At 46.5% G+C, this 20491-nt stretch overlaps 2 protein-coding genes, 1 long non-coding RNA gene and 1 pseudogene across 3 annotated transcripts; 3 read left to right on the forward strand and 1 right to left on the reverse strand.

Annotated features, from left to right (window-relative positions):
* Positions 1–4490: 4490 nt before the first annotated feature.
* On the forward strand, positions 4491–5489 carry LOC104141516 (olfactory receptor 52R1). Its single transcript, XM_009670855.2, has one exon. The coding sequence runs from the start codon at positions 4542–4544 to the stop codon at positions 5487–5489; it is 948 nt and encodes a 315-aa protein (XP_009669150.2). The 5' UTR covers positions 4491–4541.
* A 2703-nt stretch (positions 5490–8192) lies between these two features.
* LOC138065709 (uncharacterized) lies at positions 8193–16039 on the forward strand. The gene is made up of 3 exons (XR_011138817.1): positions 8193–8289; positions 9018–9329; positions 15671–16039. It is a non-coding gene; the product is annotated as an uncharacterized lncRNA (long non-coding RNA).
* LOC104141510 (olfactory receptor 51G2) lies at positions 9514–10529 on the forward strand. Its single transcript, XM_009670848.2, has one exon. It carries the CDS (start codon positions 9514–9516, stop codon positions 10450–10452), a length of 939 nt encoding a protein of 312 aa, XP_009669143.2. The 3' UTR covers positions 10453–10529.
* On the reverse strand, positions 13133–14135 carry LOC104141515 (olfactory receptor 51G2-like; annotated as a pseudogene).
* Positions 16040–20491: the final 4452 nt, after the last annotated feature.

The raw sequence follows: 20491 nt of genomic DNA on the forward strand, positions 1-20491 counted from the left end.
GCTGGCAGATCCCACACCACGCATGCACAGCACAAATGGGTCTCTCCAGTATCTGTCCCCCAGAGTCCCAGCCTCTCCGGCTGCTCTTTCCATTTTCCCCGACTTGTTCCTCCCTGATCCACTTTGATCCCTCCTTTCCCCACCTTTGACCCTTGCCCTAAATGGTCTATAATACGTTTGGTGCATTCCCACTAGCCCCATGAGACCCATACTAAACTTGCTTCCCCTGTCTCAGCAGTTACAAAGATCTGGCCATCTATGAGTGGTTCCTTCAGTGGTGCATCGATCAGTGACCTGAGAGCTCTTCTCTTTGTTGTGAGGGACCTCTGGAAGTTGTCTAGTCCAATGTCCTGCTCAAAGGACGGTCACTTAGAGCAGATTGCCTAGGACCATATCCAATCAAGTTTTGGATAGCTCCAAGGATGGAGACTCCACAACCTCTCTGGGCAACGTGTTCCAGTGTTTGACTGTCCTCACAGTGAAAAAGTTTTTCCTTATGTTCAGATGGACCTCCCTGGATTTCAGTTTGTGCCCATTGCGTCTTGTCACTGGGCACCACAGAAAGTCTGACTCCATCTTCTTTACACTCCCCCCATCAGATATTTATACACATTGATATGTGTATAAGCCTTCTCTTCTCCAGGCTGAACAGGCCCAGCTCTCTCAGCTTCTCATCATGTGGGAGATGCTGCAATCCCTTAGTCATCTTTGTGGCCCTTCGCTGGACTCGCTCCAGGAGCTCCATGTCTCTCTTGTACTGGGGAGCCCAGCACTGGACACAGTACTCCAGGTGAGGTCTCCCCAGGGCCGAGTAGAGGGGAAGGATCACCTCCCTCGACCTACTGGCCATGCTCTTCCGGATGCAGCCCAGGAAGCTGTTGGCCTTCTTGGCCCCAAGGGCACATTGTGGCAAGGATCTGCATTTATATGCAAAAAATTCACACTTGCCCACGGCTTCATCCAATCTGATCCTAGACCCCTCCAAGGATGGAGACTGCACAACCTCTCTGGGCAACATTCCTCTGCTTGACATGTACCCCTGTGGCCGCTGTATGTATTAGCCTAATAAAAGCAAGCTGAGCTGGGAGAAAGGAATTAAATATTCTAGAAAAACAAAGAAAGGCAAATACATGGAAAGCTGGCAGTGAACAACAATTTTCATAGAGAAGAATGAAAGCAAAGAATAACCCCTCCACCCCCCAAAAAGGGCAGAGACCCTCTTTCTTGGATTCAAGGTGCTCTCCCTCCTCTTGCTGCAAGATATGAGCATGCAGAAGTGGCTTATGGGTCCCACCTTGAGCAGCAGCAGGGCAAGGGAACTAGAAGCCCTTCTCATCCTTTAAAAGCTTTATCATACTGTTGCCTATGGGGTTTTACACACAGCGTTTGTTTAGCACTGCGGTACCTCATGCATCCATCACCACTACTCCAGATCACTCAGGGGCAGAACTGGCGCCAAAGGAAGTCTGTGGGATTGTATTTGGAGAACATTAAATTCAAGAGAAAACTTTATGCCCATCTGTCCTTCTGGCTAACGCAGGTGAAAGGGTTGCACCCAGGGCATCTTGCATCTTGTCCGTGATGTCTAGATGTGCTAAAACAGGAATCTTACCAAAGACACATGCTGTCTTTGGAGCCTTCAAGAGACAGAAAACACAGTGCAGTCTAGTGCATTTTCTTCCCATTGCAAGCTAACGTTTATTGTAAAATGTGCATCCTTTTTGTAGTCTGTAGTCTACATATTGTAGTCTGCAGCTTCAGTTTCCATGAAACAGGTCTTTTTATAACCTTTCCTACCAAACTGAAGCATGTTTTATTTCAAAATAAATACTTCCATCTAAGCAAGTTACAAGTAGTTGCCATCTGCGACCTAAAGGTAATTTTGTCACCTGTCATTCTTGTCATATCCTGTTTTATTACAGCTTAGAAGGGTAACAAATTTTCATAAAAATGAAAACAGTCCGTACCTGTCTAATATGATTTGGGCAAGTATGAATGAATTTTCTAGAGAGAGGCTATGGACCTAAATTCTTCTCAGATGGCTGGGGCATTCAGAAACGGTTCCTGCTCATTCTCCATATGTTCCTTATTTCATTTCCTTTTGTGCTCAGAGAAAAAAATAATAAAGGAAAATGAATGCACTGTCCTGAAAATGCTGTATTTTATTTCCTAGCCATCTATTTTTCAAGGAGACAGCTAATAGAGCCTCAGAGTAGGGAGGCATGATGAATTTCCCCTGGACAGCAGTAAAGGCTGCATAGAGTTCCTGCTCTGCATCTTGTTTTCCTAACTTTAGGCGTGGAGCCTTGCCCTGCGGGGACAGGGAAGCTGCAGTAAAGGCAGTTTGTGCTGCTGCCTCAGAGAGCCTGGTGGGATGTGGGAAAGGCTGAATGCTGGGACCTGTGTCCAGAAAGTTGGGGATCTTCTGGTGGATAACAACTTCTGACATTGCACCACCTTTCTTAACCTGAGTGGTAGAAATTTCCATGGTCTCAGAGTTTCTCTGTCGGCTCTCTTGGAAGTTGATAAGGTTGCCCAAAAATTGAATTTTTTTTTTTTTTTGATTTGCGAGACTTGCTTTTTAATTGAAAATGGCATTGCCAAGGGTTTGACAGAGATTCTGTATTGAACACTACAGAAGCTGCAAAAAGAGGTGCAGTGTGCTGCATAGCTGTGAAAGCAATTCGACAAACCCATGGCTGGCTCTCAGATCTGCTTCTAGTTATATGACCTCTTTACACTTCAGTTTCTTCGCCCATATAATGGGGATGATGGCAGTGATTTCCCTCTCAAAGTGTTATTAGGGTTACAAATGAAAAGTAACAGAGAAAGGATATATTGCTGTGGTTTGGGAAGTATTTCATAAATCATGCTGCTGTAGTATTAATTTAAAAGCCCAATTCTGTGATTTAATCTTGAACAACCTCATTGCTCTGGCATCTCCTCCAAATAAATACACTACAAGAAAATAGAAATCACACTGGGCAAAATGTAGCTATGCGGTCATCAGCAGTGAAGGGGTTAAAAAGCATTTATTTCTCTCTGTTTCTCTAATTATGTATTAAGTAGCAGGAGAAAGGCAGAGCTCCCTGCTGGGGTTTATCTGGCAGATACATAAATATCTCCTGGTCTCCGCAGTGCAGAGTCCCTGCCTGGAAACCTGCAGGAGACAGGTGAGTATTTGGGGTTAGGGCAGCGATTTGTTGTTCTGCAACACAGTCTTTTATGTCAGCGCTCCTCCTGGGCAGCAGTGACAAGTGCTGCAATAGCCCCAGGTCAGCAAAGCTTACAGACAAATGTCCTGTCTCTCATACTGTTTTGGCCTGGGAATTACGTTCATGTTCCTGGTGCTCTCCACAGAAGAATGAAGTACTAGGTAAAGCAGCACCAACTGCAGCTAGGAGGAAGAAGGTGGAACGAAGAAAGGAAAATATCAGGAATTCCCATTCCTATGATATTTACAGCTGCATAAAAAACAGGAATTTTCTCCTAGACGGCAGGTGGTCCCTGAGCCATGAGTAGTTGTAAGGTTTGAAGACCAGCCCTTATGCCCCAGCTCTAGCAGGGACTGGTGGCAGTGCTGGGGTGATCAGCCGGGAAATCCCACTCCCAGCAGCAGAGGGAGCGGGGCCAGATCCTGCAGTCAGCTCAGCTAGCACCAGATCCTCAGGGAAGAGCCCACCTTCATTATGGGAAGTTGCTACTGTCTCCTCCACTCCTAGACCTCCCATTCCCTCTGCAGCTCTCTGGCGCAAGTGGCTTGGTCCCAGGAAGACTTCTGAAGGGTCTTGCAAGGTCAAGAGTATTGGCTTGATCTGTGTTGCAGATTTCTTTTTTTTTTTTTTTTTTAACAAGGAACCTTTTTTTCCCAGTTCTTAGGGAAAAGGTATTAGCTGAGTAACGTGCAAATTGAGTGAGCTCCTGCCTTTTTGAAGGGGGGGAGACTGGACATCACTAGAGGGGTGCATCTGTAGGGGGGATTGCCAAAAGACCGTGGCACTGGCTCAGTGTTTTCCACTGAAATCTGGTGTTTCTCGAGCATGGCAAACATTCCTTGCTGCTGTTTACATGAGTAAGCACCGCAGTGCAAAAAGACAGCTTCTGTAGAGCTATACGGCTGGTGCTCATAACCTCATGCGCCCACTCTACACATTTCAAGAAGGTTTACTTTGGAGTGGGTCTAGTCTGGTATCCTGAGCTGGACATCCTTTGCAGAGTGGAGAGCATCAGGTGTGCTCCTAGAGGAATCATCCAATTTTGTTTCATCCCAGAGGAACCCAGTCTGCAGGCTCCAAGACAACCTGTGATATGAAATAAAGCACTTCAACTGGAAATTGGCAGGACACTTGCTTAAAAAGTGCTCTCCTGAACTAATGTAAGCAGCTGTTATAGGGTTGTCTCTCTATATGGGGGTTTTGAGAACCTGGACTTTACCTCAATGCGTTCTGTGTTTACCACTGACAATATCAATTCTAGGATGCTTAATACTTTTTTACAGGGTGTAAGATCTCTTAGTGGAGGCAGGAGACAAAAAGCATTCCATGTTGTCTCTGAACTCTACCAGCCTCTCCCACCCTCCTGCTTTCCTCCTGGTTGGCATCCCTGGGCTGGAGCAGGAGCAGTTCTGGATTGCCTTCCCCTTCGCCGTTATGTATGCCGTTGCTGTGCTGGGGAACATCAGCCTTCTCGTCTTTATAAAGACCGAGCCAAGCCTGCACGAGCCCATGTACTTCTTCCTGGCCATGCTGGCCTTCACCGACCTCGTCCTCTCCACATCCTCTCTCCCCAAAATGCTCAGCGTCTTCTGGATGGGCTCCGGGCAGATTGGCTTCCTCTCCTGCCTTGCTCAGTTGTTCTTCATCCACACCTTCTCCTCAGTGGAGTCGGGCGTGCTCATGGCCATGGCCTTGGATCGCTGCGTTGCCATCTGCTACCCGCTCCGGCACGCCAGCATCCTCTCCGGGCCAGTAGTGGTGACCCTCGGGAGCCTGGTGCTGGCGCGCGGGGTCATCCTGGTGAGTCCCTTCTGCTTCCTGCTCCGCAGGATGTCCTTCTGCCAGCAGCCCATCATCTCCCACTCCTACTGCGAGCACATGGCCGTGGTGAAGCTGGCATGTGGGCAGACCCGAGTCAATGTCATTTACGGCCTCTTTGTGGCTTTTGTGGTGGCCGGGTTTGACGTGACCCTGATCGTTGTGTCCTACGCCACGATCCTTCAAACAGTAATGAGGCTGCCCTCCACAGAGGCAAGGCTCAAGGCCTTCAGCACTTGTGCAGCCCATGTCGGTGTCATCTTGGCACTTTACATCCCTGCCCTCTTCACCTTCCTCACCCACCGGTTTGGCCAGAGCGTCCCTCACCACGTCCATATAATGGTGGCCAATCTCTACCTGCTGGTGCCCCCCACGTTAAACCCCCTTGTGTATGGGGTGAGAACCAAACAGATCCGCAACAGAGTGGTCCTCCTCTTGCAGCAGAAGGCAATCTGACCCTATGTGCCTCAAGTCATGCACAGAATTTACTGATGACCCCGGTAACTTTAACAAGGGTTAAAGCTATGACCCTTTATTCAGGAGAAACCCTTCCTCAATGCCTGGAGTTTAAACAGTGCACTCTTGTAAGAATCGCTAGATTATCTCTTCTGTTAGTACAGTTCAGGGGATTTCATTCATTATGCGGTGGAACTTGGCAGAAAGCCATTCAGTCTGGCTTTTACACCACTGGGAGATGGAGAGTTCACTTCCCCCAGACCTCTCACTGTTCAAATTCTTTCACTACCAAAGAAAAAAAAAAAGAATCTCCTCATGATTAAAAGAGTTTCAATCTAGCTCTTAGTCTGAGTATTTTCAACAGAGCTTCCTGCAGTAACTCTCATTATAGGAACAGTGTTCCCCAGACTGTGCAATGGGAAGGTGCTTAGCCAGGAATGGTGATTGCCCTTGTAGAAGGAAATTAATAAAATTTAATTTTAGGTAGCATGCTCTTTTTTTAAAGAAAGTAAAAACCAAAATAATCCTATGCTAGCGTATTCCAAAAGTCCCATATAAATATAAACCCTTTTAAAAATACCAGAATTCCTCATTGGTGTAATTACTTGGAATGACCCATGACAGGTAGAGCGTTACTAACAGAATTGCTCTATACTAATGCAAGTCGACTATCCCAATAAACAAGTGAATATATGTTACAAAACCACTGCTTTATAGCTGAAAAATGTAGGAAGCAGAATGATATCAAGGTCAGATGGTGACCCAAATTCAAGCTACAAAATGCAAACGCATTATGGAGCTTTGCTGTATTTTTAGTGCAAACTCAACAGCACTCAACACAGTGGATCCAGAGGAGATCTCTCACCTTGCCTGGCATTTCTCTGAGCTCTTTATCTTCAGTAGCAGCTCTGGCTATCGTGACTGCCCATGAGGGGGCTCCAGACTCTGCTATCACTCCGTGAAGTGAATACCAGGAGGGAAGTAAGAAGAGGAGCTCCAGGAAGAGAAAATACACTTCTGCTGAAGCTACGTAGATATTAGGCTGCAGAGATAAAGGCAGTATTGTTGGCCCATTTCAGCTGATTACTTTAATTTCAACTCGGTTCATTCTTTTTCTTCAGGCAAAAAAGAAGTGGTGTTTCCCAGAACCTTGTCAGGAGTTGGAGCCCCACTGTGAGAAACTCCCTACTGCACATTTGACGTGAAGTTAGTTCATAACACAAGTAGCTCTCAGACAGTTCCCTGGACACAGACAAGAGGGAGGGGAAGACAAAGGAGCAGAGATACAACTGCAGTTCAAATACTAACCAGTCTCAGAGCGCTCACTTCATAAAGCAGGACTGGACCATTTCTTGAGGACTGATGTTCAGCTGTGACTGCTCTGGTGAGGCAGAACTCCCATTTTTCTGTAGCCCCTGCAAAAAACATGGTGGTTCTCGTTTTCATTCAGGACAGGAGGGTGGCCCCCAGCTCAGATCTATGTCCATCCAGTCCAGCATCATCCTGCATCCTCCAGTGGCAATGGGAGAGGTTTTTTGAGAAGCATTTTCTCAGTGAGAAATGACACCTGTGTATCATTGATCAGATACATGCGAAGGTAGTTGGCTGACTCAGTATGGCTTCTTGCAACCTGCCAGGTGTGCGTACAAGCCATTGCTGTCACATAATATCAGATACTCGGCATCAACAGTTCAGGTTCCTACTCCAGGATTCCTTTCTCCATAAATAAATAAAGCTGGCTGTGAAACCTGAACCTTTGCCCAGGATGGATGGTGTGGTCACTGGGGTGGAAGGGGGACAGGAGTGCCCTCCAGTCAGTGCTAGTGCTGCTCATGAGCTCTAGAAAGTGGTGGGGAAGGTGAGATGGCCTGTACCCAAATGGGGGACACAAACACGCTTTTAAAGGGGGATAAAGCTTTGATGTGGTGCTTTGAAATCCAAAGGCACCAAATGGTCCCACTGCTGAAAAAGACGAAATCTGATTGTTTAGGTGGGCAGCCCTGTGCTTGCAGGAGCGTGACCTGATGATGGTGTCTGAGGTCACAGCTGCCAAGAGAGGGAGGTCTTACCCCCATTGCTTTGCTAGGTTCACGGTTCTCCTTCTCAGCCCCTGCAGAAGGGCTCCCAGGAAAGTTTTTCTGAATCTGATGTCTCCTTGTGGAAGCCGCAGACCAACACCACATTAAAGTCCTGCTTTATTTTCACTTGGATTATAATCCTATTTAACTCCCAGGGCTAACCTAATTCAGTTCTATGGTAGCCTCTGACTTGACCCTGGAAATCACTGTTAATAGCACATTTACATCATCTCCTTTTAGATAGTGGAGCAGCCGAAAAAAGAAGCAGAAATCCCTAATGAGTCTGTGAATCCAGTGAGATTTTTTAGAGCGGCGATATAAATATACATTCTCTGGCAGCCTGGAGGCAAGATGCTCAGGCTGATCATACTAGGATACTGCCCCATATTTAAGGCAAAAGTTATCTCCTTATGTTGCGCTGCTTTTCACATGTGAGCTGTTAGATAATTTCAGATAACTTTGTTAGTTGTTACTGTAGTATTGGTGTTAAGGTAATAATTAGTTTTAACTGGAGAATGCATGTATAAAGAAGAGCTAGTTACGCTCAGATCCGTTTCTTGTCAGCTGAGGGCAGTAAGCACCTCTCATCTGACTATGGTATGCATTTACCTTGGGGTGAGACGAATTGCATTCCGGCAGTGCCTTTTTCCATCCGGTGACTGGTGAGAGCCCAGACAACCAGCTGAGATGCAGACATCTACACAGCAGACACCTGCAGCCAGGTGAGGTGAATATGAAAAGCAGTTCTTGACTGTGGGAAACTGGGTTTAGCAGCTTGGCCAGGTGGGTAAGTAGCACTGAAATCTTGTTTTCTCAGCATAGGAAGGTGTTTCCCGCACACCACAGCATTAAAGGCTTGTTAACTGCCGGAGCTCTCCTCTCTCTGACAGAGTAATTTGGTTGTTGTGTGCTTTTTACTGGAAAATAGCACTAGCACTTGTGCATATGAGAATTCGCAAGTCCTAAGTGTTTTGGTCTCAGGGTAGCACATGTTCACAGTGCTGCTTCTTAGCAGCATGTTGAAGAAGGCTTGTTGGCTGGATCCTGCAAAACGCTGCAGCGCTACCTGGTTCTCAGGTGTGCACAGCTCTGGAAGATGCAGACAGCACTTGGTTGAAAGGCACTTATATCAAGTCTTTGCTGCCAGAATTATTTTTAGGGAAGGGAAAAAATCATCACATCCATATATTCATTCACAGAAAGAAAGAAAGTAGATGTGTAAATAATCAAAAAAAATAAAAAAAGAGAGCGAGAAAGACAGAAAATAAGGAGAAAGTTTATAGCTGGCAGAGAACAGCTGTTCTGGGACACCCACAGAAAAGTGATGTAGGGATCTAATTTATCAAGGACTGGAAACCACACGCAGATCTCAGAGTGAGGAAGTTGTGTGGCACTTTAAACATACAGATCTAGAGATCTACATCGTGCTCCTCCGCTTGTTATTTTGCAGAAGGACAAGGAAAAGCCAGAATAAGGGTTGGTGATCTTGCCCCTTGACTTCCAAGCCCACCGTATGCTGTCTGTATGAGATACAAGTCTGTTGTCAGCCCTCATCTAGTGTATCACTTCTGAAGTCTTTTTGACCTCTCTCGCAACATATTCAATACAGTACTCCAGCTGTCGATCTGGTTTTCATCTCACACTGCCCTGGCACAGAGATGTCCGTAACTCAGCCTTCACATAGGTGCTGCATCCATCCATCTCTATAAGCTTCCTGTCTCTTGGGAGTTGCATCACTCCCTACTAAGAACGGCTCGCAAAGGTAAAATGTCCTCTCACTGTCTTATAGCAAACTCAGAAGTCTGGATGCTCTCATTGTGATGAAAGAATGAAAAAGTTTTGGTTTTTGGCATGATTGCTGTTTGATGACCTCTGCAAATTCTTGTGTAGGATGTGTTGGATCCAATATTTGAACTTTGATAGGACAAAGATGTTGCATTAGGAAAATGAGCAACATCAGCTACCTTAATCCTTCTATATTCCTTCTAACAGGAATCCCGGGAATGGAAGGTGGGAACATGTGGGTTGCTATCCCCTTCTGCTCCATGTATGTTATTTCCATCCTAGGAAACAGCACGGTCCTCTTTATCATCAAGGCAGACCACAGCCTCCACAAGCCCATGTACCTCTTCCTGTCCATGCTGGCTGCCGCAGACCTTGGTGTGTGTCTGTCTACACTCCCCACAGTGCTGAGCGTGCTGCTTTTTGATTCACGGGAGATTGGGTTCCATGCCTGCCTCGCTCAGATGTTCTTCATTCACTGCTTCTCCATCATGGACTCAGGGGTGCTATGGGCCATGGCCTTCGATCGCTTCATGGCCATCTACAACCCCCTGCAATATGCATCTGTCCTGACCAACCCACGGGTAGGCCTCATTGGGCTGGGGCTGATGGTGAGGAGTGTTAGCCTCTTGATCCCCTTGCCAATACTTCTGATGAGGCTGCCATTCTGCAGATCCCATGTGCTGGCGCACTCCTTCTGTTTGCACCCCAACTTAATCCAGCTGCCATGTGCAGATACTAAGGTGAACAGCCTGTATGGCTTATTTGTCCTGCAGGCCACATTTGGGCTAGACTCTCTATCTATTGTCCTGTCTTATGTCATGATCATTAGGACCGTGCTGAGTATTGCATCCAAGGAAGAGCGCCTGAAGGCCCTGAACACCTGTGTCTCTCATATCTGTGCTGTCCTGATTTATTACATCCCAATGATTGGCTTATCCATGGTGTACAGGTTTGGAAAACACACACCTCCTCAGATTCATACCCTCATGGCCAATATCTACCTTCTTGTACCCCCTGTGTTAAACCCCATTATTTACAGTGTAAAAGCTAAACAGATCCGCAGAGTTATATGCAAACTACTTACTCCAAAATGGCACTGATATAATAAACAGAAGATCCAAGAGGTTTTGCACATGGCAAAACTGCTAGTGAATAGTTTGGATGCTGTCTAGTCCATCCTGTTGTCCATTTGCCTATTGAGAATCCTGAATTTTTAAACTCTTTTCATGCTGCAGGGAAGGCATATCCTGTTTCTAGCTCCCACCACTCTCTCTGTTGAATAAAGGAGCACTGCAGTATCTGCAGCCTTCTATATGTTTACCCCATTCCCAGTCAATAAAGCGGGAGATATGACTACCTGAGGTTCCTAAACTAATGTCCCTTCTCTTCAGGCAAATAGAACATAGCAATGGAGGTCCCTGGGTAAGGGGTTCCTGCCTGTGCGATGACACCGAGTCAGCTGGGCCCAGAGGTCCTGACCTCCCGAATGAGGGTGTTGATCTTTCTGCTTACGATTGCCTGGGCCTGTGTCTGCACGTATCCTGAAGCATCTGCACAGAAAAATCTGATGCTTCCTAGATTTGCTCAGCCATCTCTGCATGCAATAGTGCATTGATCTACATGTGTGTAATATCTGTTTGTCCAAGATTTTTACACAAGCAGCCAGACTTGCTCAGACAGATATAGAGCTGCCAATTATCTAGGAACCCAAGCGTACATCCAAATCCTCTCATACCAGCCAGGTGATATTTTCAGCAGGAATAAGACATGTCCAACAGCTGTGATTTGTGCTGCTGGAGCTGAAAGATCATGTTTCCCTTCACCCTGGTGCTCCCTGGGACAGTATCCATCCCATTCAGAGCTGTTGAAGTAACCCATGGCTGCTGGGAAGGTTCATCAGCCTGCCTTAGCAAACCACCCAATGGATCAATGCAGACTCCACTACAAACCACCCAATGGATCAATGCATACTCCACTGCAGCCGATGAAATAGAGCCAATAGAGCCTATGCAATGTTACTGCAGTCACACTGGGCTCCGGATACCTTCTGGTTGTAGAGGGAGCAGAATTATACACAGCAAGGGATCGCATCATCAGCTGGTGTGAATGGGCCCAGCTCAGCCACTGCACTGCACAGGTCCAGCTCCACCATTCTGTCTACGTTAAAGCAATGGGAGAACCACCTCCCACCTACGACATCTAAAAGAAGGTGTCTGCGTGTGCACTGGGTGCTTAAGTTCCTAGTATACAGAGGAGACCTAATCAATACAGAGCCTGGAGAGTGACTCAGATCACCCTAAAGCAGATAGCTGGGATGGGTTTCACAATGGAATATCCTGCCTGCTCCCCATACCTCCCTCTGCTTTGATTTCCACTGATTTGAACAGGATTGCTCTGGCATAAGGTTATAAAGCAGAGAGGCGAAGCAGGGCTATGTATTTAAAACAAAACAAAAATGTTGGTGGCAGTGGTAGCCTCTGTGGACAGGGCTGTACACCAAAGGCCTGATCCTTCCTCCCAGGGGCCGTGAGGATGTGAGTATCCATCATCCCAGGCAGGGCTGAGAAGGGCCAAGAAATCTCCTGCCTTCTTTTTTCCCCTTCATAAAGCTGTCATTATTGAAAGTAACCAAGAAACACTGGTATTTGTTGATGTGTAAATGGGCACCTAAGGGAAATCAGAAAAATAACAAAAGGTACTTTATGTATTCCAAGTCAGACTGAGAACTGAAAGGTTGTCAGTGCTTTACAGGTTGCCTGCTGAGCTTTTACTGATGTGACCTAAACAAGACAAAGCCTCCTTTGGAGGCTGACAGGACAGGGTACTCGGCCAGATAAGCTTTCGCAGGGCTTTCCTGTCTCTCTTGGCAGTCCAGAGAAGTATCAACAGCCACCCGGAAGCCTTCTCAGTTCTGCTATTGTTCACTGCAAGAATTCCTATTTTGTAGCCTCTTTTTGGTTAAAGCAAAACAAACAAGTCGATTACATATACCTGCCACAAGGCAGCTAGATTTTCTTCAGTCAACAGTGCCCAAACTCCATGCTTTGAAACACACTTCTGTAAGACTTGTGACCCAGATAATATTTCTAGTTACAACAACTTATCAGATTCAAATGATACCAAGTTGCATGGTGTTTCTGTAAGTTTGGGCTGTGGTACGCTTAAAAGCATGTTAAAGGTAGAAAAGAGCACACTTTATACGTGGAGCTAGGACTTTATTTATTGCAGTTAAAGTTGTAACCGTCTTAGCAAAATACACAAGACTTACTATTAGCCCAGTGGTTAACCTAGTGTCATCTGCAAGCTTTGGGAATTCACTGCGCACTCCATTGTCCAGGCTAGTAATGAAAATGCTAAATAAAATGAATGCTAGGAGATATCCCTTGGGGTCTTCTCTGACATTTATTTGGTGTAATCCTCTGTATTTACTTCAGATTGATCAAGATCCTCCACTCCACCTGCTATGAGCACTGTGTTCAGTGTAAGAGTTTACCCAACACCTTCAGTGGTAAAATCTGATGCAAAGAATTCAGTGAGACTCTGCCATAGTCTTGTCACCTCTGAGTAAGGCGCTCACCCTTGGTCACCAAGTAGTCCACTAGTTTCCTAGCTGGATTGCTGCTTTTGACAAATTTAACGAACCTGTAACCATCGGTTTGAGCACCCTCTGCAAGGCGCTGTTCCCATTGATTTTCAGCTCTCTTAACCTCCTGTTTGTGTTTGAGCTGTCACATTTTGTAGGTATTTCTACGCTCTTCATTTTGACAATCTTCCCACTTCTTAATGACTCCAGGGCTGCTGGCCACAGCCAGGCCAGGCCAGCCTTTGACACAGGAGCCTGACGACACCTTTGCGAATGTGCTTGATTTTCATACTGTAGATGATGGGGTTCAACACAGGTGGGATGAAAAGGTATATGTTGGCCATGAGGACATGGCTAATGGGTGCAGCATTCTTCCCATACCAGTGTATAATGGACAGGCCGACCATGGGGACGTACAAAATCAGGACAGCACAGAAGTGAGATACACAAGCGTTCAGGGCTTTGGCCTGTTCCTCCCTGGAGGCAATGCCCAGCACAGTCTTAACGATCGTGATGTAGGACACGATGATAAGCACTGGGTCGAGGATCACTATCAGCAGCACCAGAGGTAAGCCGTACAGGCTGTTCAGTGTGGTGTCTGTGCATGCCAGCCGTATAGCCGTATCGTATCCTGATGCAGGCAATAGGAGTGAGAAAGCACATGGGACCTGCAGAATGACATCCGTGTAAGAAGGCAGATTAATGGGAAGAGTGTCAGAGTGCATCAGCAGACAACCCCCAGTCCCACCTTTGCAATCTTTGTAGGAGTAAAGATGGAGGAATATCTCAGTGGGTAGCAGATGGCCATGTAGCGATCAAAGGCCATGGCCAGAAGCACCGAGGACTCCATGAAGGAGAAGGCATGGATGCAGAACATCTGAGTGAGGCAGACTGGGAAGCTGATCTCCATGGCATTCACCCAGAACACACGTGGCACTGTGAGCAGGGTGGACGGGGTCAGACACAGATCTGTGGTGGCCAGCATAGAAAGGAAATAGTACATGGGCTCATGTAGCCTTCGATATGTTCTTACAACCAGCGGGATGGTGCAGTTTCCCACCGTTGCAATGAGACACATCAGAGAGAAAGGGATGAAAAGCCAGTGGTGGAGATCAGCCAGCCCAGGAATGCCTACCAGCAGGAAGGCCAGAGCATCACTGCTGTTTCCTGGGGTCATGCTCGCTCCAGACTCAAGCCCTGCTTGAGCTGAAAGCCTCCTTTTTCATTAATATTCCGAGGTAACACAGGATAAGATTTCACAAGGAAATGAAAGCAAATTACTGGCAGAATGCAATCCGGGGACTCACGGTAAAGATCTCATTTCTTTTCTCCTCCCTGAAGATACTGGATCAGAGACTAGAACTTTGGAGCTCTGGATTTAGTTCTTGTCCCTGTTTCATTTCCTCTTGGTTCCTCACCTGTAAAACATATAGTAGCATTATTTATTGAACGAGGGCTACATCCTCCCAAGACATTGCTGGAGTCTCTTCTCTCAGTCACTATAAGCAACATCGCTGCCCTGTCCTGTCACTCAGGTGCTGGTCTCTACGTCTATCTGAGTCTTTCTCCAGCTCTTTACATCCAGGCACATCAAGTTCGCAAACTGCCTACAGCCTTCCCCTGCCATCCCCTAGATAAAACTGTCCTCCAGCCCTCTTCACATCTCCACTCTCAGGCTCGGATGCACACAGCCTCCCCCCTGACCCATCTCCATGCAGGACGCTGCTGGTGGGACCGTTGTCCTGTTCACCACCTGAATCAGCTCCACGTCCTCTGAGCAGTCCTCCACTGACCCTTGAGCTACTGCAGCAGATGACAGCTTCTTGTTTCCTTTCCCAGACTAGACCTCCAGCATGTTTTCTGTCCTTGCTCACAGGCACCAGCCTGCCTAGGCAGCTCCATTGGCTCGCTTGTCAGATTTTCAGATTTTCATCTTTCGTTCCACGCAGGATGCCTTGGTTGGAGCTCCCCGCAAACCACCTCTGCTTCCTTCTACCTAGCTGCTAACTTTTGACCATGGCTTGATTGCTGTCATTTACACTCTTGCTTGTCCTCCACCTGCTCCCACTTGCTATTCCTCAACCTATCCTTATACCGAAGATGAAGGGGAAGAGCCTGCACTCTTTTCCTGTGTTTGTGCAGTGCCTGGCACAATGGAGATGTGCTCAAGAACAAGGGCTCCCAGGAATTATGGAAAAAGAAGCAATTACTGAGATTCATAACTTTCACACTAACTTTCATAAGACATCAGCAAATTTAGAACATTATCATTTAGTTTAGGGGCTATTTATTATTCTAATTGTTGTTGCCATTGCTACAGTTTTTATTGATAGCATATCAAACTAGGATAAGTGACAGGTATTTCAGTAGACGTGCGTGTTAGCAGTATATATAGCAACCATAACTCTTAGCAGTGATGTTATTACAGCTAATAATTATGGGTAAAATTAAGCAATATGTACACAAACCCAGCTCTCATTTCGTCTACTGAACCATTCACAAAGGGCTTCTAAGCAATGGCCCACAGCAATGGCCCACAGATGCCTCAGGGAGAAAGAAGGGTATGTGAAATACAACTAATAAAAGCAACGCGATTGTCAAAGGGATTACGTTTTGTACACATGGTCTGCGTCTCTGGGGGTTGCAGATTAAAAAAAAGGTGTAAAACACACACATGGAATGTACTGCTCAAGAAGCAGCAAGCATTTGTTGGGCTCATCTGTTGTTCTTTTCAGGGCTACAGTCGTTCATATGGAACAAGTCAAACTTCTCCAGCCCTCAGCATTCCAGGATTTCATGCTCCATCTGCCTATGCAAACAGGAGACGTGGCATTGCTTAATGTGGGGGCATGTGGCTGAACTCATTAACGTGTCATGAAAAATGGAATTAGTCTATTTCCAACTGCCCCACACCTCAGACAAAGCTTCAGACATCTGTGCCTCTGGTCCCTACTTAGCCAGCTAAATAATTAGCTTGGTAAGCTAAATTAGCAGACAGCTTTCCACAGTGCTCTGATTATCGTAAGCATGAATAGGTTTAGGTACCTGAATCTGGGTGTACAGTCTTGAACTCATACCTCAGCTTCATCATCTCTAAATGTGCTTTGGACGTCCTGCAAAAATAAAGTTTTATGTATGTTGTTCACTCTGTGCATCGTCAGCTGTTCTGAATGGAGTGACTGTCCATTAAACTGGGAAAAGACTAGCGTCACTTTTCCAGCTACCACACTGGGCTTGGGATGGGGAGGAGGGAGGGCTGGTCCTGCCCACGTCTCTTCGCGGTGGCCCACACTACCATGGGGCCATGCCACACACGTATGCATACTGCCCCGACGCGGCATGTCTTTCCTCTGCGGTGAAGCCTGAGGAAGGAATATTCCTCTTCTGCTTCTCTTATCCTCTCAGCTTTTTATTTTTGTCCTTGGTGCAACACATGAGCAATGCATCTGCACACGGTGACATGGTGAATTTACATAGTACGGCATGTTATGGCACTGTAGGGGAAGAGTGCGTTTTCTTCTGGCTCCAGTGGATGGTCGGCTCATGCTGAGGCTGAACACCGAGGCTTCAGATATCCTTGCTTGGTTGTGCTTTGCAGCACCATCTGCCAGGCTCGCCGCAAGTGAGGCCAGAGTTTGCCTGCTGCATTGTCATCTCTAGGCGTGCTCAGCTCCAGAGATGGGGGCAAGACACCATCCCATCAGCAGACGGGGAATATTTTGTGAAAGAACCCATGAAGAAGCACAGCTCTTAGAGACTGACTTCAGAGCTTTAAATCCTGTCTGAAATATGTTGTTATAGCACCAGCTGTTGTTCTCTATAGAGATGCCCAGCCCTTCTTTCAGTGGATATCTTACACTGCATTCCTGCAGTGTCTCTGCGAGGTGGCCAGGGAACATGTCAGGAGCAGACAACAGACTGTGTTGGAAAGAGATGCAAATAGTTGATCAAAATGTATGTGGAAAGATAGATAAACACACAAGGGGTGTGCTGGTGATAGCTACCTGAGTGGCTAGGTGATGGAGAGCACGAAACAGCTGCAGGAATACACATTAATAGGTAAGCAAGCTGATTGCAAACCAGAACTATCCTTATAAAATCGGAATGGAAAATGACACTTTCAAAATTAAAACACCAAGATGAGCCGAGGCTTACCTACAGAAAGGTGCTGCCCCTTCAGATGTCCTCACCTCTGCGCTGCTGAAGTCCTCCAGCAGACAAAGCAGCAGGACAGAGCAACACCCTTGTGTTTCACATGTGGAGGAAACTGTCTGTTTTTATAATGTCCATGTGGAATCTCAGCACCAATTAGGGTCACCTGGGACCTTTTCAAGGGGCTGAGGCAAACTGATTGCACACTCCAGGGGTGCAATGGCACCTCTATTGCATCTCCATCTGCCACCACCTTGGCACCAGCAGGTACACCTTTAGAAATTTGCACCTGTGGAAAAGTCTCCTGGATCTAAGCAGATGCTTTCCAGTATTTAGTAGGGTGGTAGTCTGTGCAGCTTGAGCACTGCTGCAGCAGTGACAGGATTGTTTTGGAGCCACCCTGGGCACATCTCAGGGACTTGTCCCACGTCCATTCCCCAGATGCAACCCAGAGGACCCCCCACAGCCATTGGCCACAGAAGTGCTGCTGTGGCCACAGGCATGTGCTTGCATCTCCTTCAGAGATATCATCCTGGGGAACGTGAGATTTGCAGGAGACATTCACACTCAGTTCTTATTTTTGCCTAGTTACCTTAAATGGGATCTCTTTCCATTTGTTACTGCATAGTGAATAAAGGTTACCAAGAGGGATCACAAATCTCTTAATACCCAAACGATATTTCTCAAAGCTTTTGCAGCAGTGTTGCAGTTGCCATGACATCAGATTTTGCTAGTGACACCGGAAAAAAATCGAGGCCCTGTCCCCAGCCAGTCCTTGCAATCCTTTCCTAAAACACAGCTCTAAAATCCAGGTCTCTGCACCTGCTGAGGACAGTGGGGTTGTGGAGAGGGGACTGGGGGGGGACCTGGGTGCATGAGGCACAGACACGGGTGGGCTCACTGCGGGAGGTGAAGGGGGGCCAGCAGAGGCTTTCTGAGCACTGACTCATCAAAGCCCTGGTGCAAGAAGCCCCTTTAGCAAGGGGGCTGCCCCTCTGCCGGGCAGAGCACGTGCAAACCTGCTCGGACATGTGCAAGCGAGCTGGGGAGGTGCTAAGGTCTGGCTGTCCTTGGTGATAAGGGTTTTGTACATACGAATGGGCAGTTATCTTGCAAGAGGCATCCTTTGGAAATGTCATCCGATAAGCACATTTCAACCAAGCAGTTATTTACACAGGGGGAAAAATGAAACTATTCATGCACAGATCCCCCTTGTTTTGCTGACAGACCTATTTTCTGTCCAAGCATCTCTGCAGCCTACAGGGCAGTGTAAGTAACAAATGTGCCGGAAACGGCTGCTGCAGAAGCACAGCGCTGTTAGCTAGCCTGGGTATCTCCACGCTGTATCTTGGAGGAAGCAATGCCACTATTTACATCTCAAAATCAATAAAGCATATTTTACAAAATCAAAGTAAGTACATTACAGCTTATCCTCATTTCAAGCTGTGAGCAAAAACACAACAAACATGTCATAGGCACGTCTGCATGTTGCTATGAATATATTCAAATCTCACTAGCTGCAAGACCTGCCTTTAGAAATGCTCTGTTATGCTGACATTTCTGACAGGGAAGATTTCCCTGCAGAGACACATGATCACGCCTTGCACTATATATTTATAACCCTAGCAAGGGCAGCACAGAGTCAGTTAAGGACTATTTTGGCTTTGCTGTCTTGAGAAGTGAAGAGAAATGTTTTTTCTGCTTCTGTAATTCTAGTGACTGTGGGAATCAGAACAGATATCAGGAAATTATATTTGAGAGTCTTTTAGCTAGCGTGCTCCTTCGATTGACATTAAAAATTGAGTAATAATTCCTGCAAAGGCTCTGAGGTTCTATTAATCCATTAGATCTTTCAGTAGGAGTCTTTAAAGTTTCATTCCCAATAGACTGGCACTGTGCTACAACTGTTAACAGGAGCATTTCAGGGTAGAGAAAACAAGTATTCTTCTCTGATAAGCATAAAACTCATACCCCTAATATTTTTCATAGTATAGACTCCATTAATTACCCTATCACTGGTGTTTGACTAATTATTTTTTCTTAACACGTCTAAAAACTGCATACAATATCTGCTATGAGCAGTATAAGTTTTATCTTCCGCCTGACCATTTCAGAATATTTTGCAAACCTGGGTGACTCCATTTTCACAGCTCTCCATCAGCCCACGGCCTTTGCAGTATATCTGCAGGAGAGCAGGCTCTGTGAAGACTGGTGATGTGTCCTGATCGTCAAGGAAGGACAGAGAGAGCGCCCACAGCTCCCAGCGGCTGATCTCACAGCCTCCCTCTGTTCAGGTTCTGCTCTTCATTATTGGCAAGAAAACTTGACAATTGCAGTCATCCATCAAAACATGCACGTGACTGACGTGTCATTAACCTACCATTCTTCACAACAAACAGACTCTTTCCTGACTTATATAATTTAGTACTATTTTTTCCAACCAATTTTTACAGAGGATAATCCTCTCCTCCTCTCTCAGGTAATCCATTCACTTATTATTTGTGCTGTCAAGGGAAATTTCCTGAATGTCTCTCCACAGAAGCACAGTGTGCTCATTTGCCAAAGGTTTTCGGTATTGTCTCGGGTTTGGAGATAGCTAGTGTGAAAGAGGAGAACAATCCACCAGCCTGCTATTAAGGATGAAGAGAGGTTCCCCTCATTTCAAGGCTCCGTGGTGTAACTCATAGCGATTCAGAGTTTCTTCATCATTTTAAAATAACATTTGCTCCAAATCGGAGCTGCGCAACTTGCATCCCATAAGCAACACGAGCACCTCACAAGAGCATATCATGGGGGAGTTCAGATGATTAACCTCATGGTCAAGCCTTCCTGCTGACCAGCTTACCCAGGTGGGAAGCAGCTTTCTCCTGGACTTCAATCCCAGTTATGGCACTGCCAGCACTGGAACAAACTTATGTTGTTGTGTGTGCTATATAAGCAGACCAAAGTCTCCACCAGCCCGCATATCACATCCTTTCCATGCTGGATCTGACTGTCTTTGGGCTGTGTCTCTCCACCATGCTGGGAGCGCACATGGACCATGCTAATAAGCATGGGAGCAGCCAGGATAGGGCTGGCATGCCTGCTGAGGAGCACAGTCTTGATCATTACCCCAGTCCTCTGTCTCCTCTGGCTGCTCTATTGCAATGCAGTCCCCAGTGCCATCTCTGCTGGCGCTATCAGATTGTGATCTGGCTGACTTGCAGAGGTAGTTGCAGGGATTCAACAGTATCTACGCCCTAGCCATTGTTTTCTTCTCCATATGTTCAGATTTCCTGTTCTTGTCCCACATCACGATCCTCCTGATTTTTCTCATCACTGTCTCCAAAAAAGAATGCCTCAAAGCTTCGAACACATGTGCTCCCCCTGTCTATCTTGGTCCTGGTCTCTACCTCCCAGCACTT

Source organism: Struthio camelus, chromosome 1 (genome assembly GCF_040807025.1).
Source record: "Struthio camelus isolate bStrCam1 chromosome 1, bStrCam1.hap1, whole genome shotgun sequence".
Classification (NCBI taxonomy): Eukaryota; Metazoa; Chordata; class Aves; order Struthioniformes; family Struthionidae; genus Struthio; species Struthio camelus.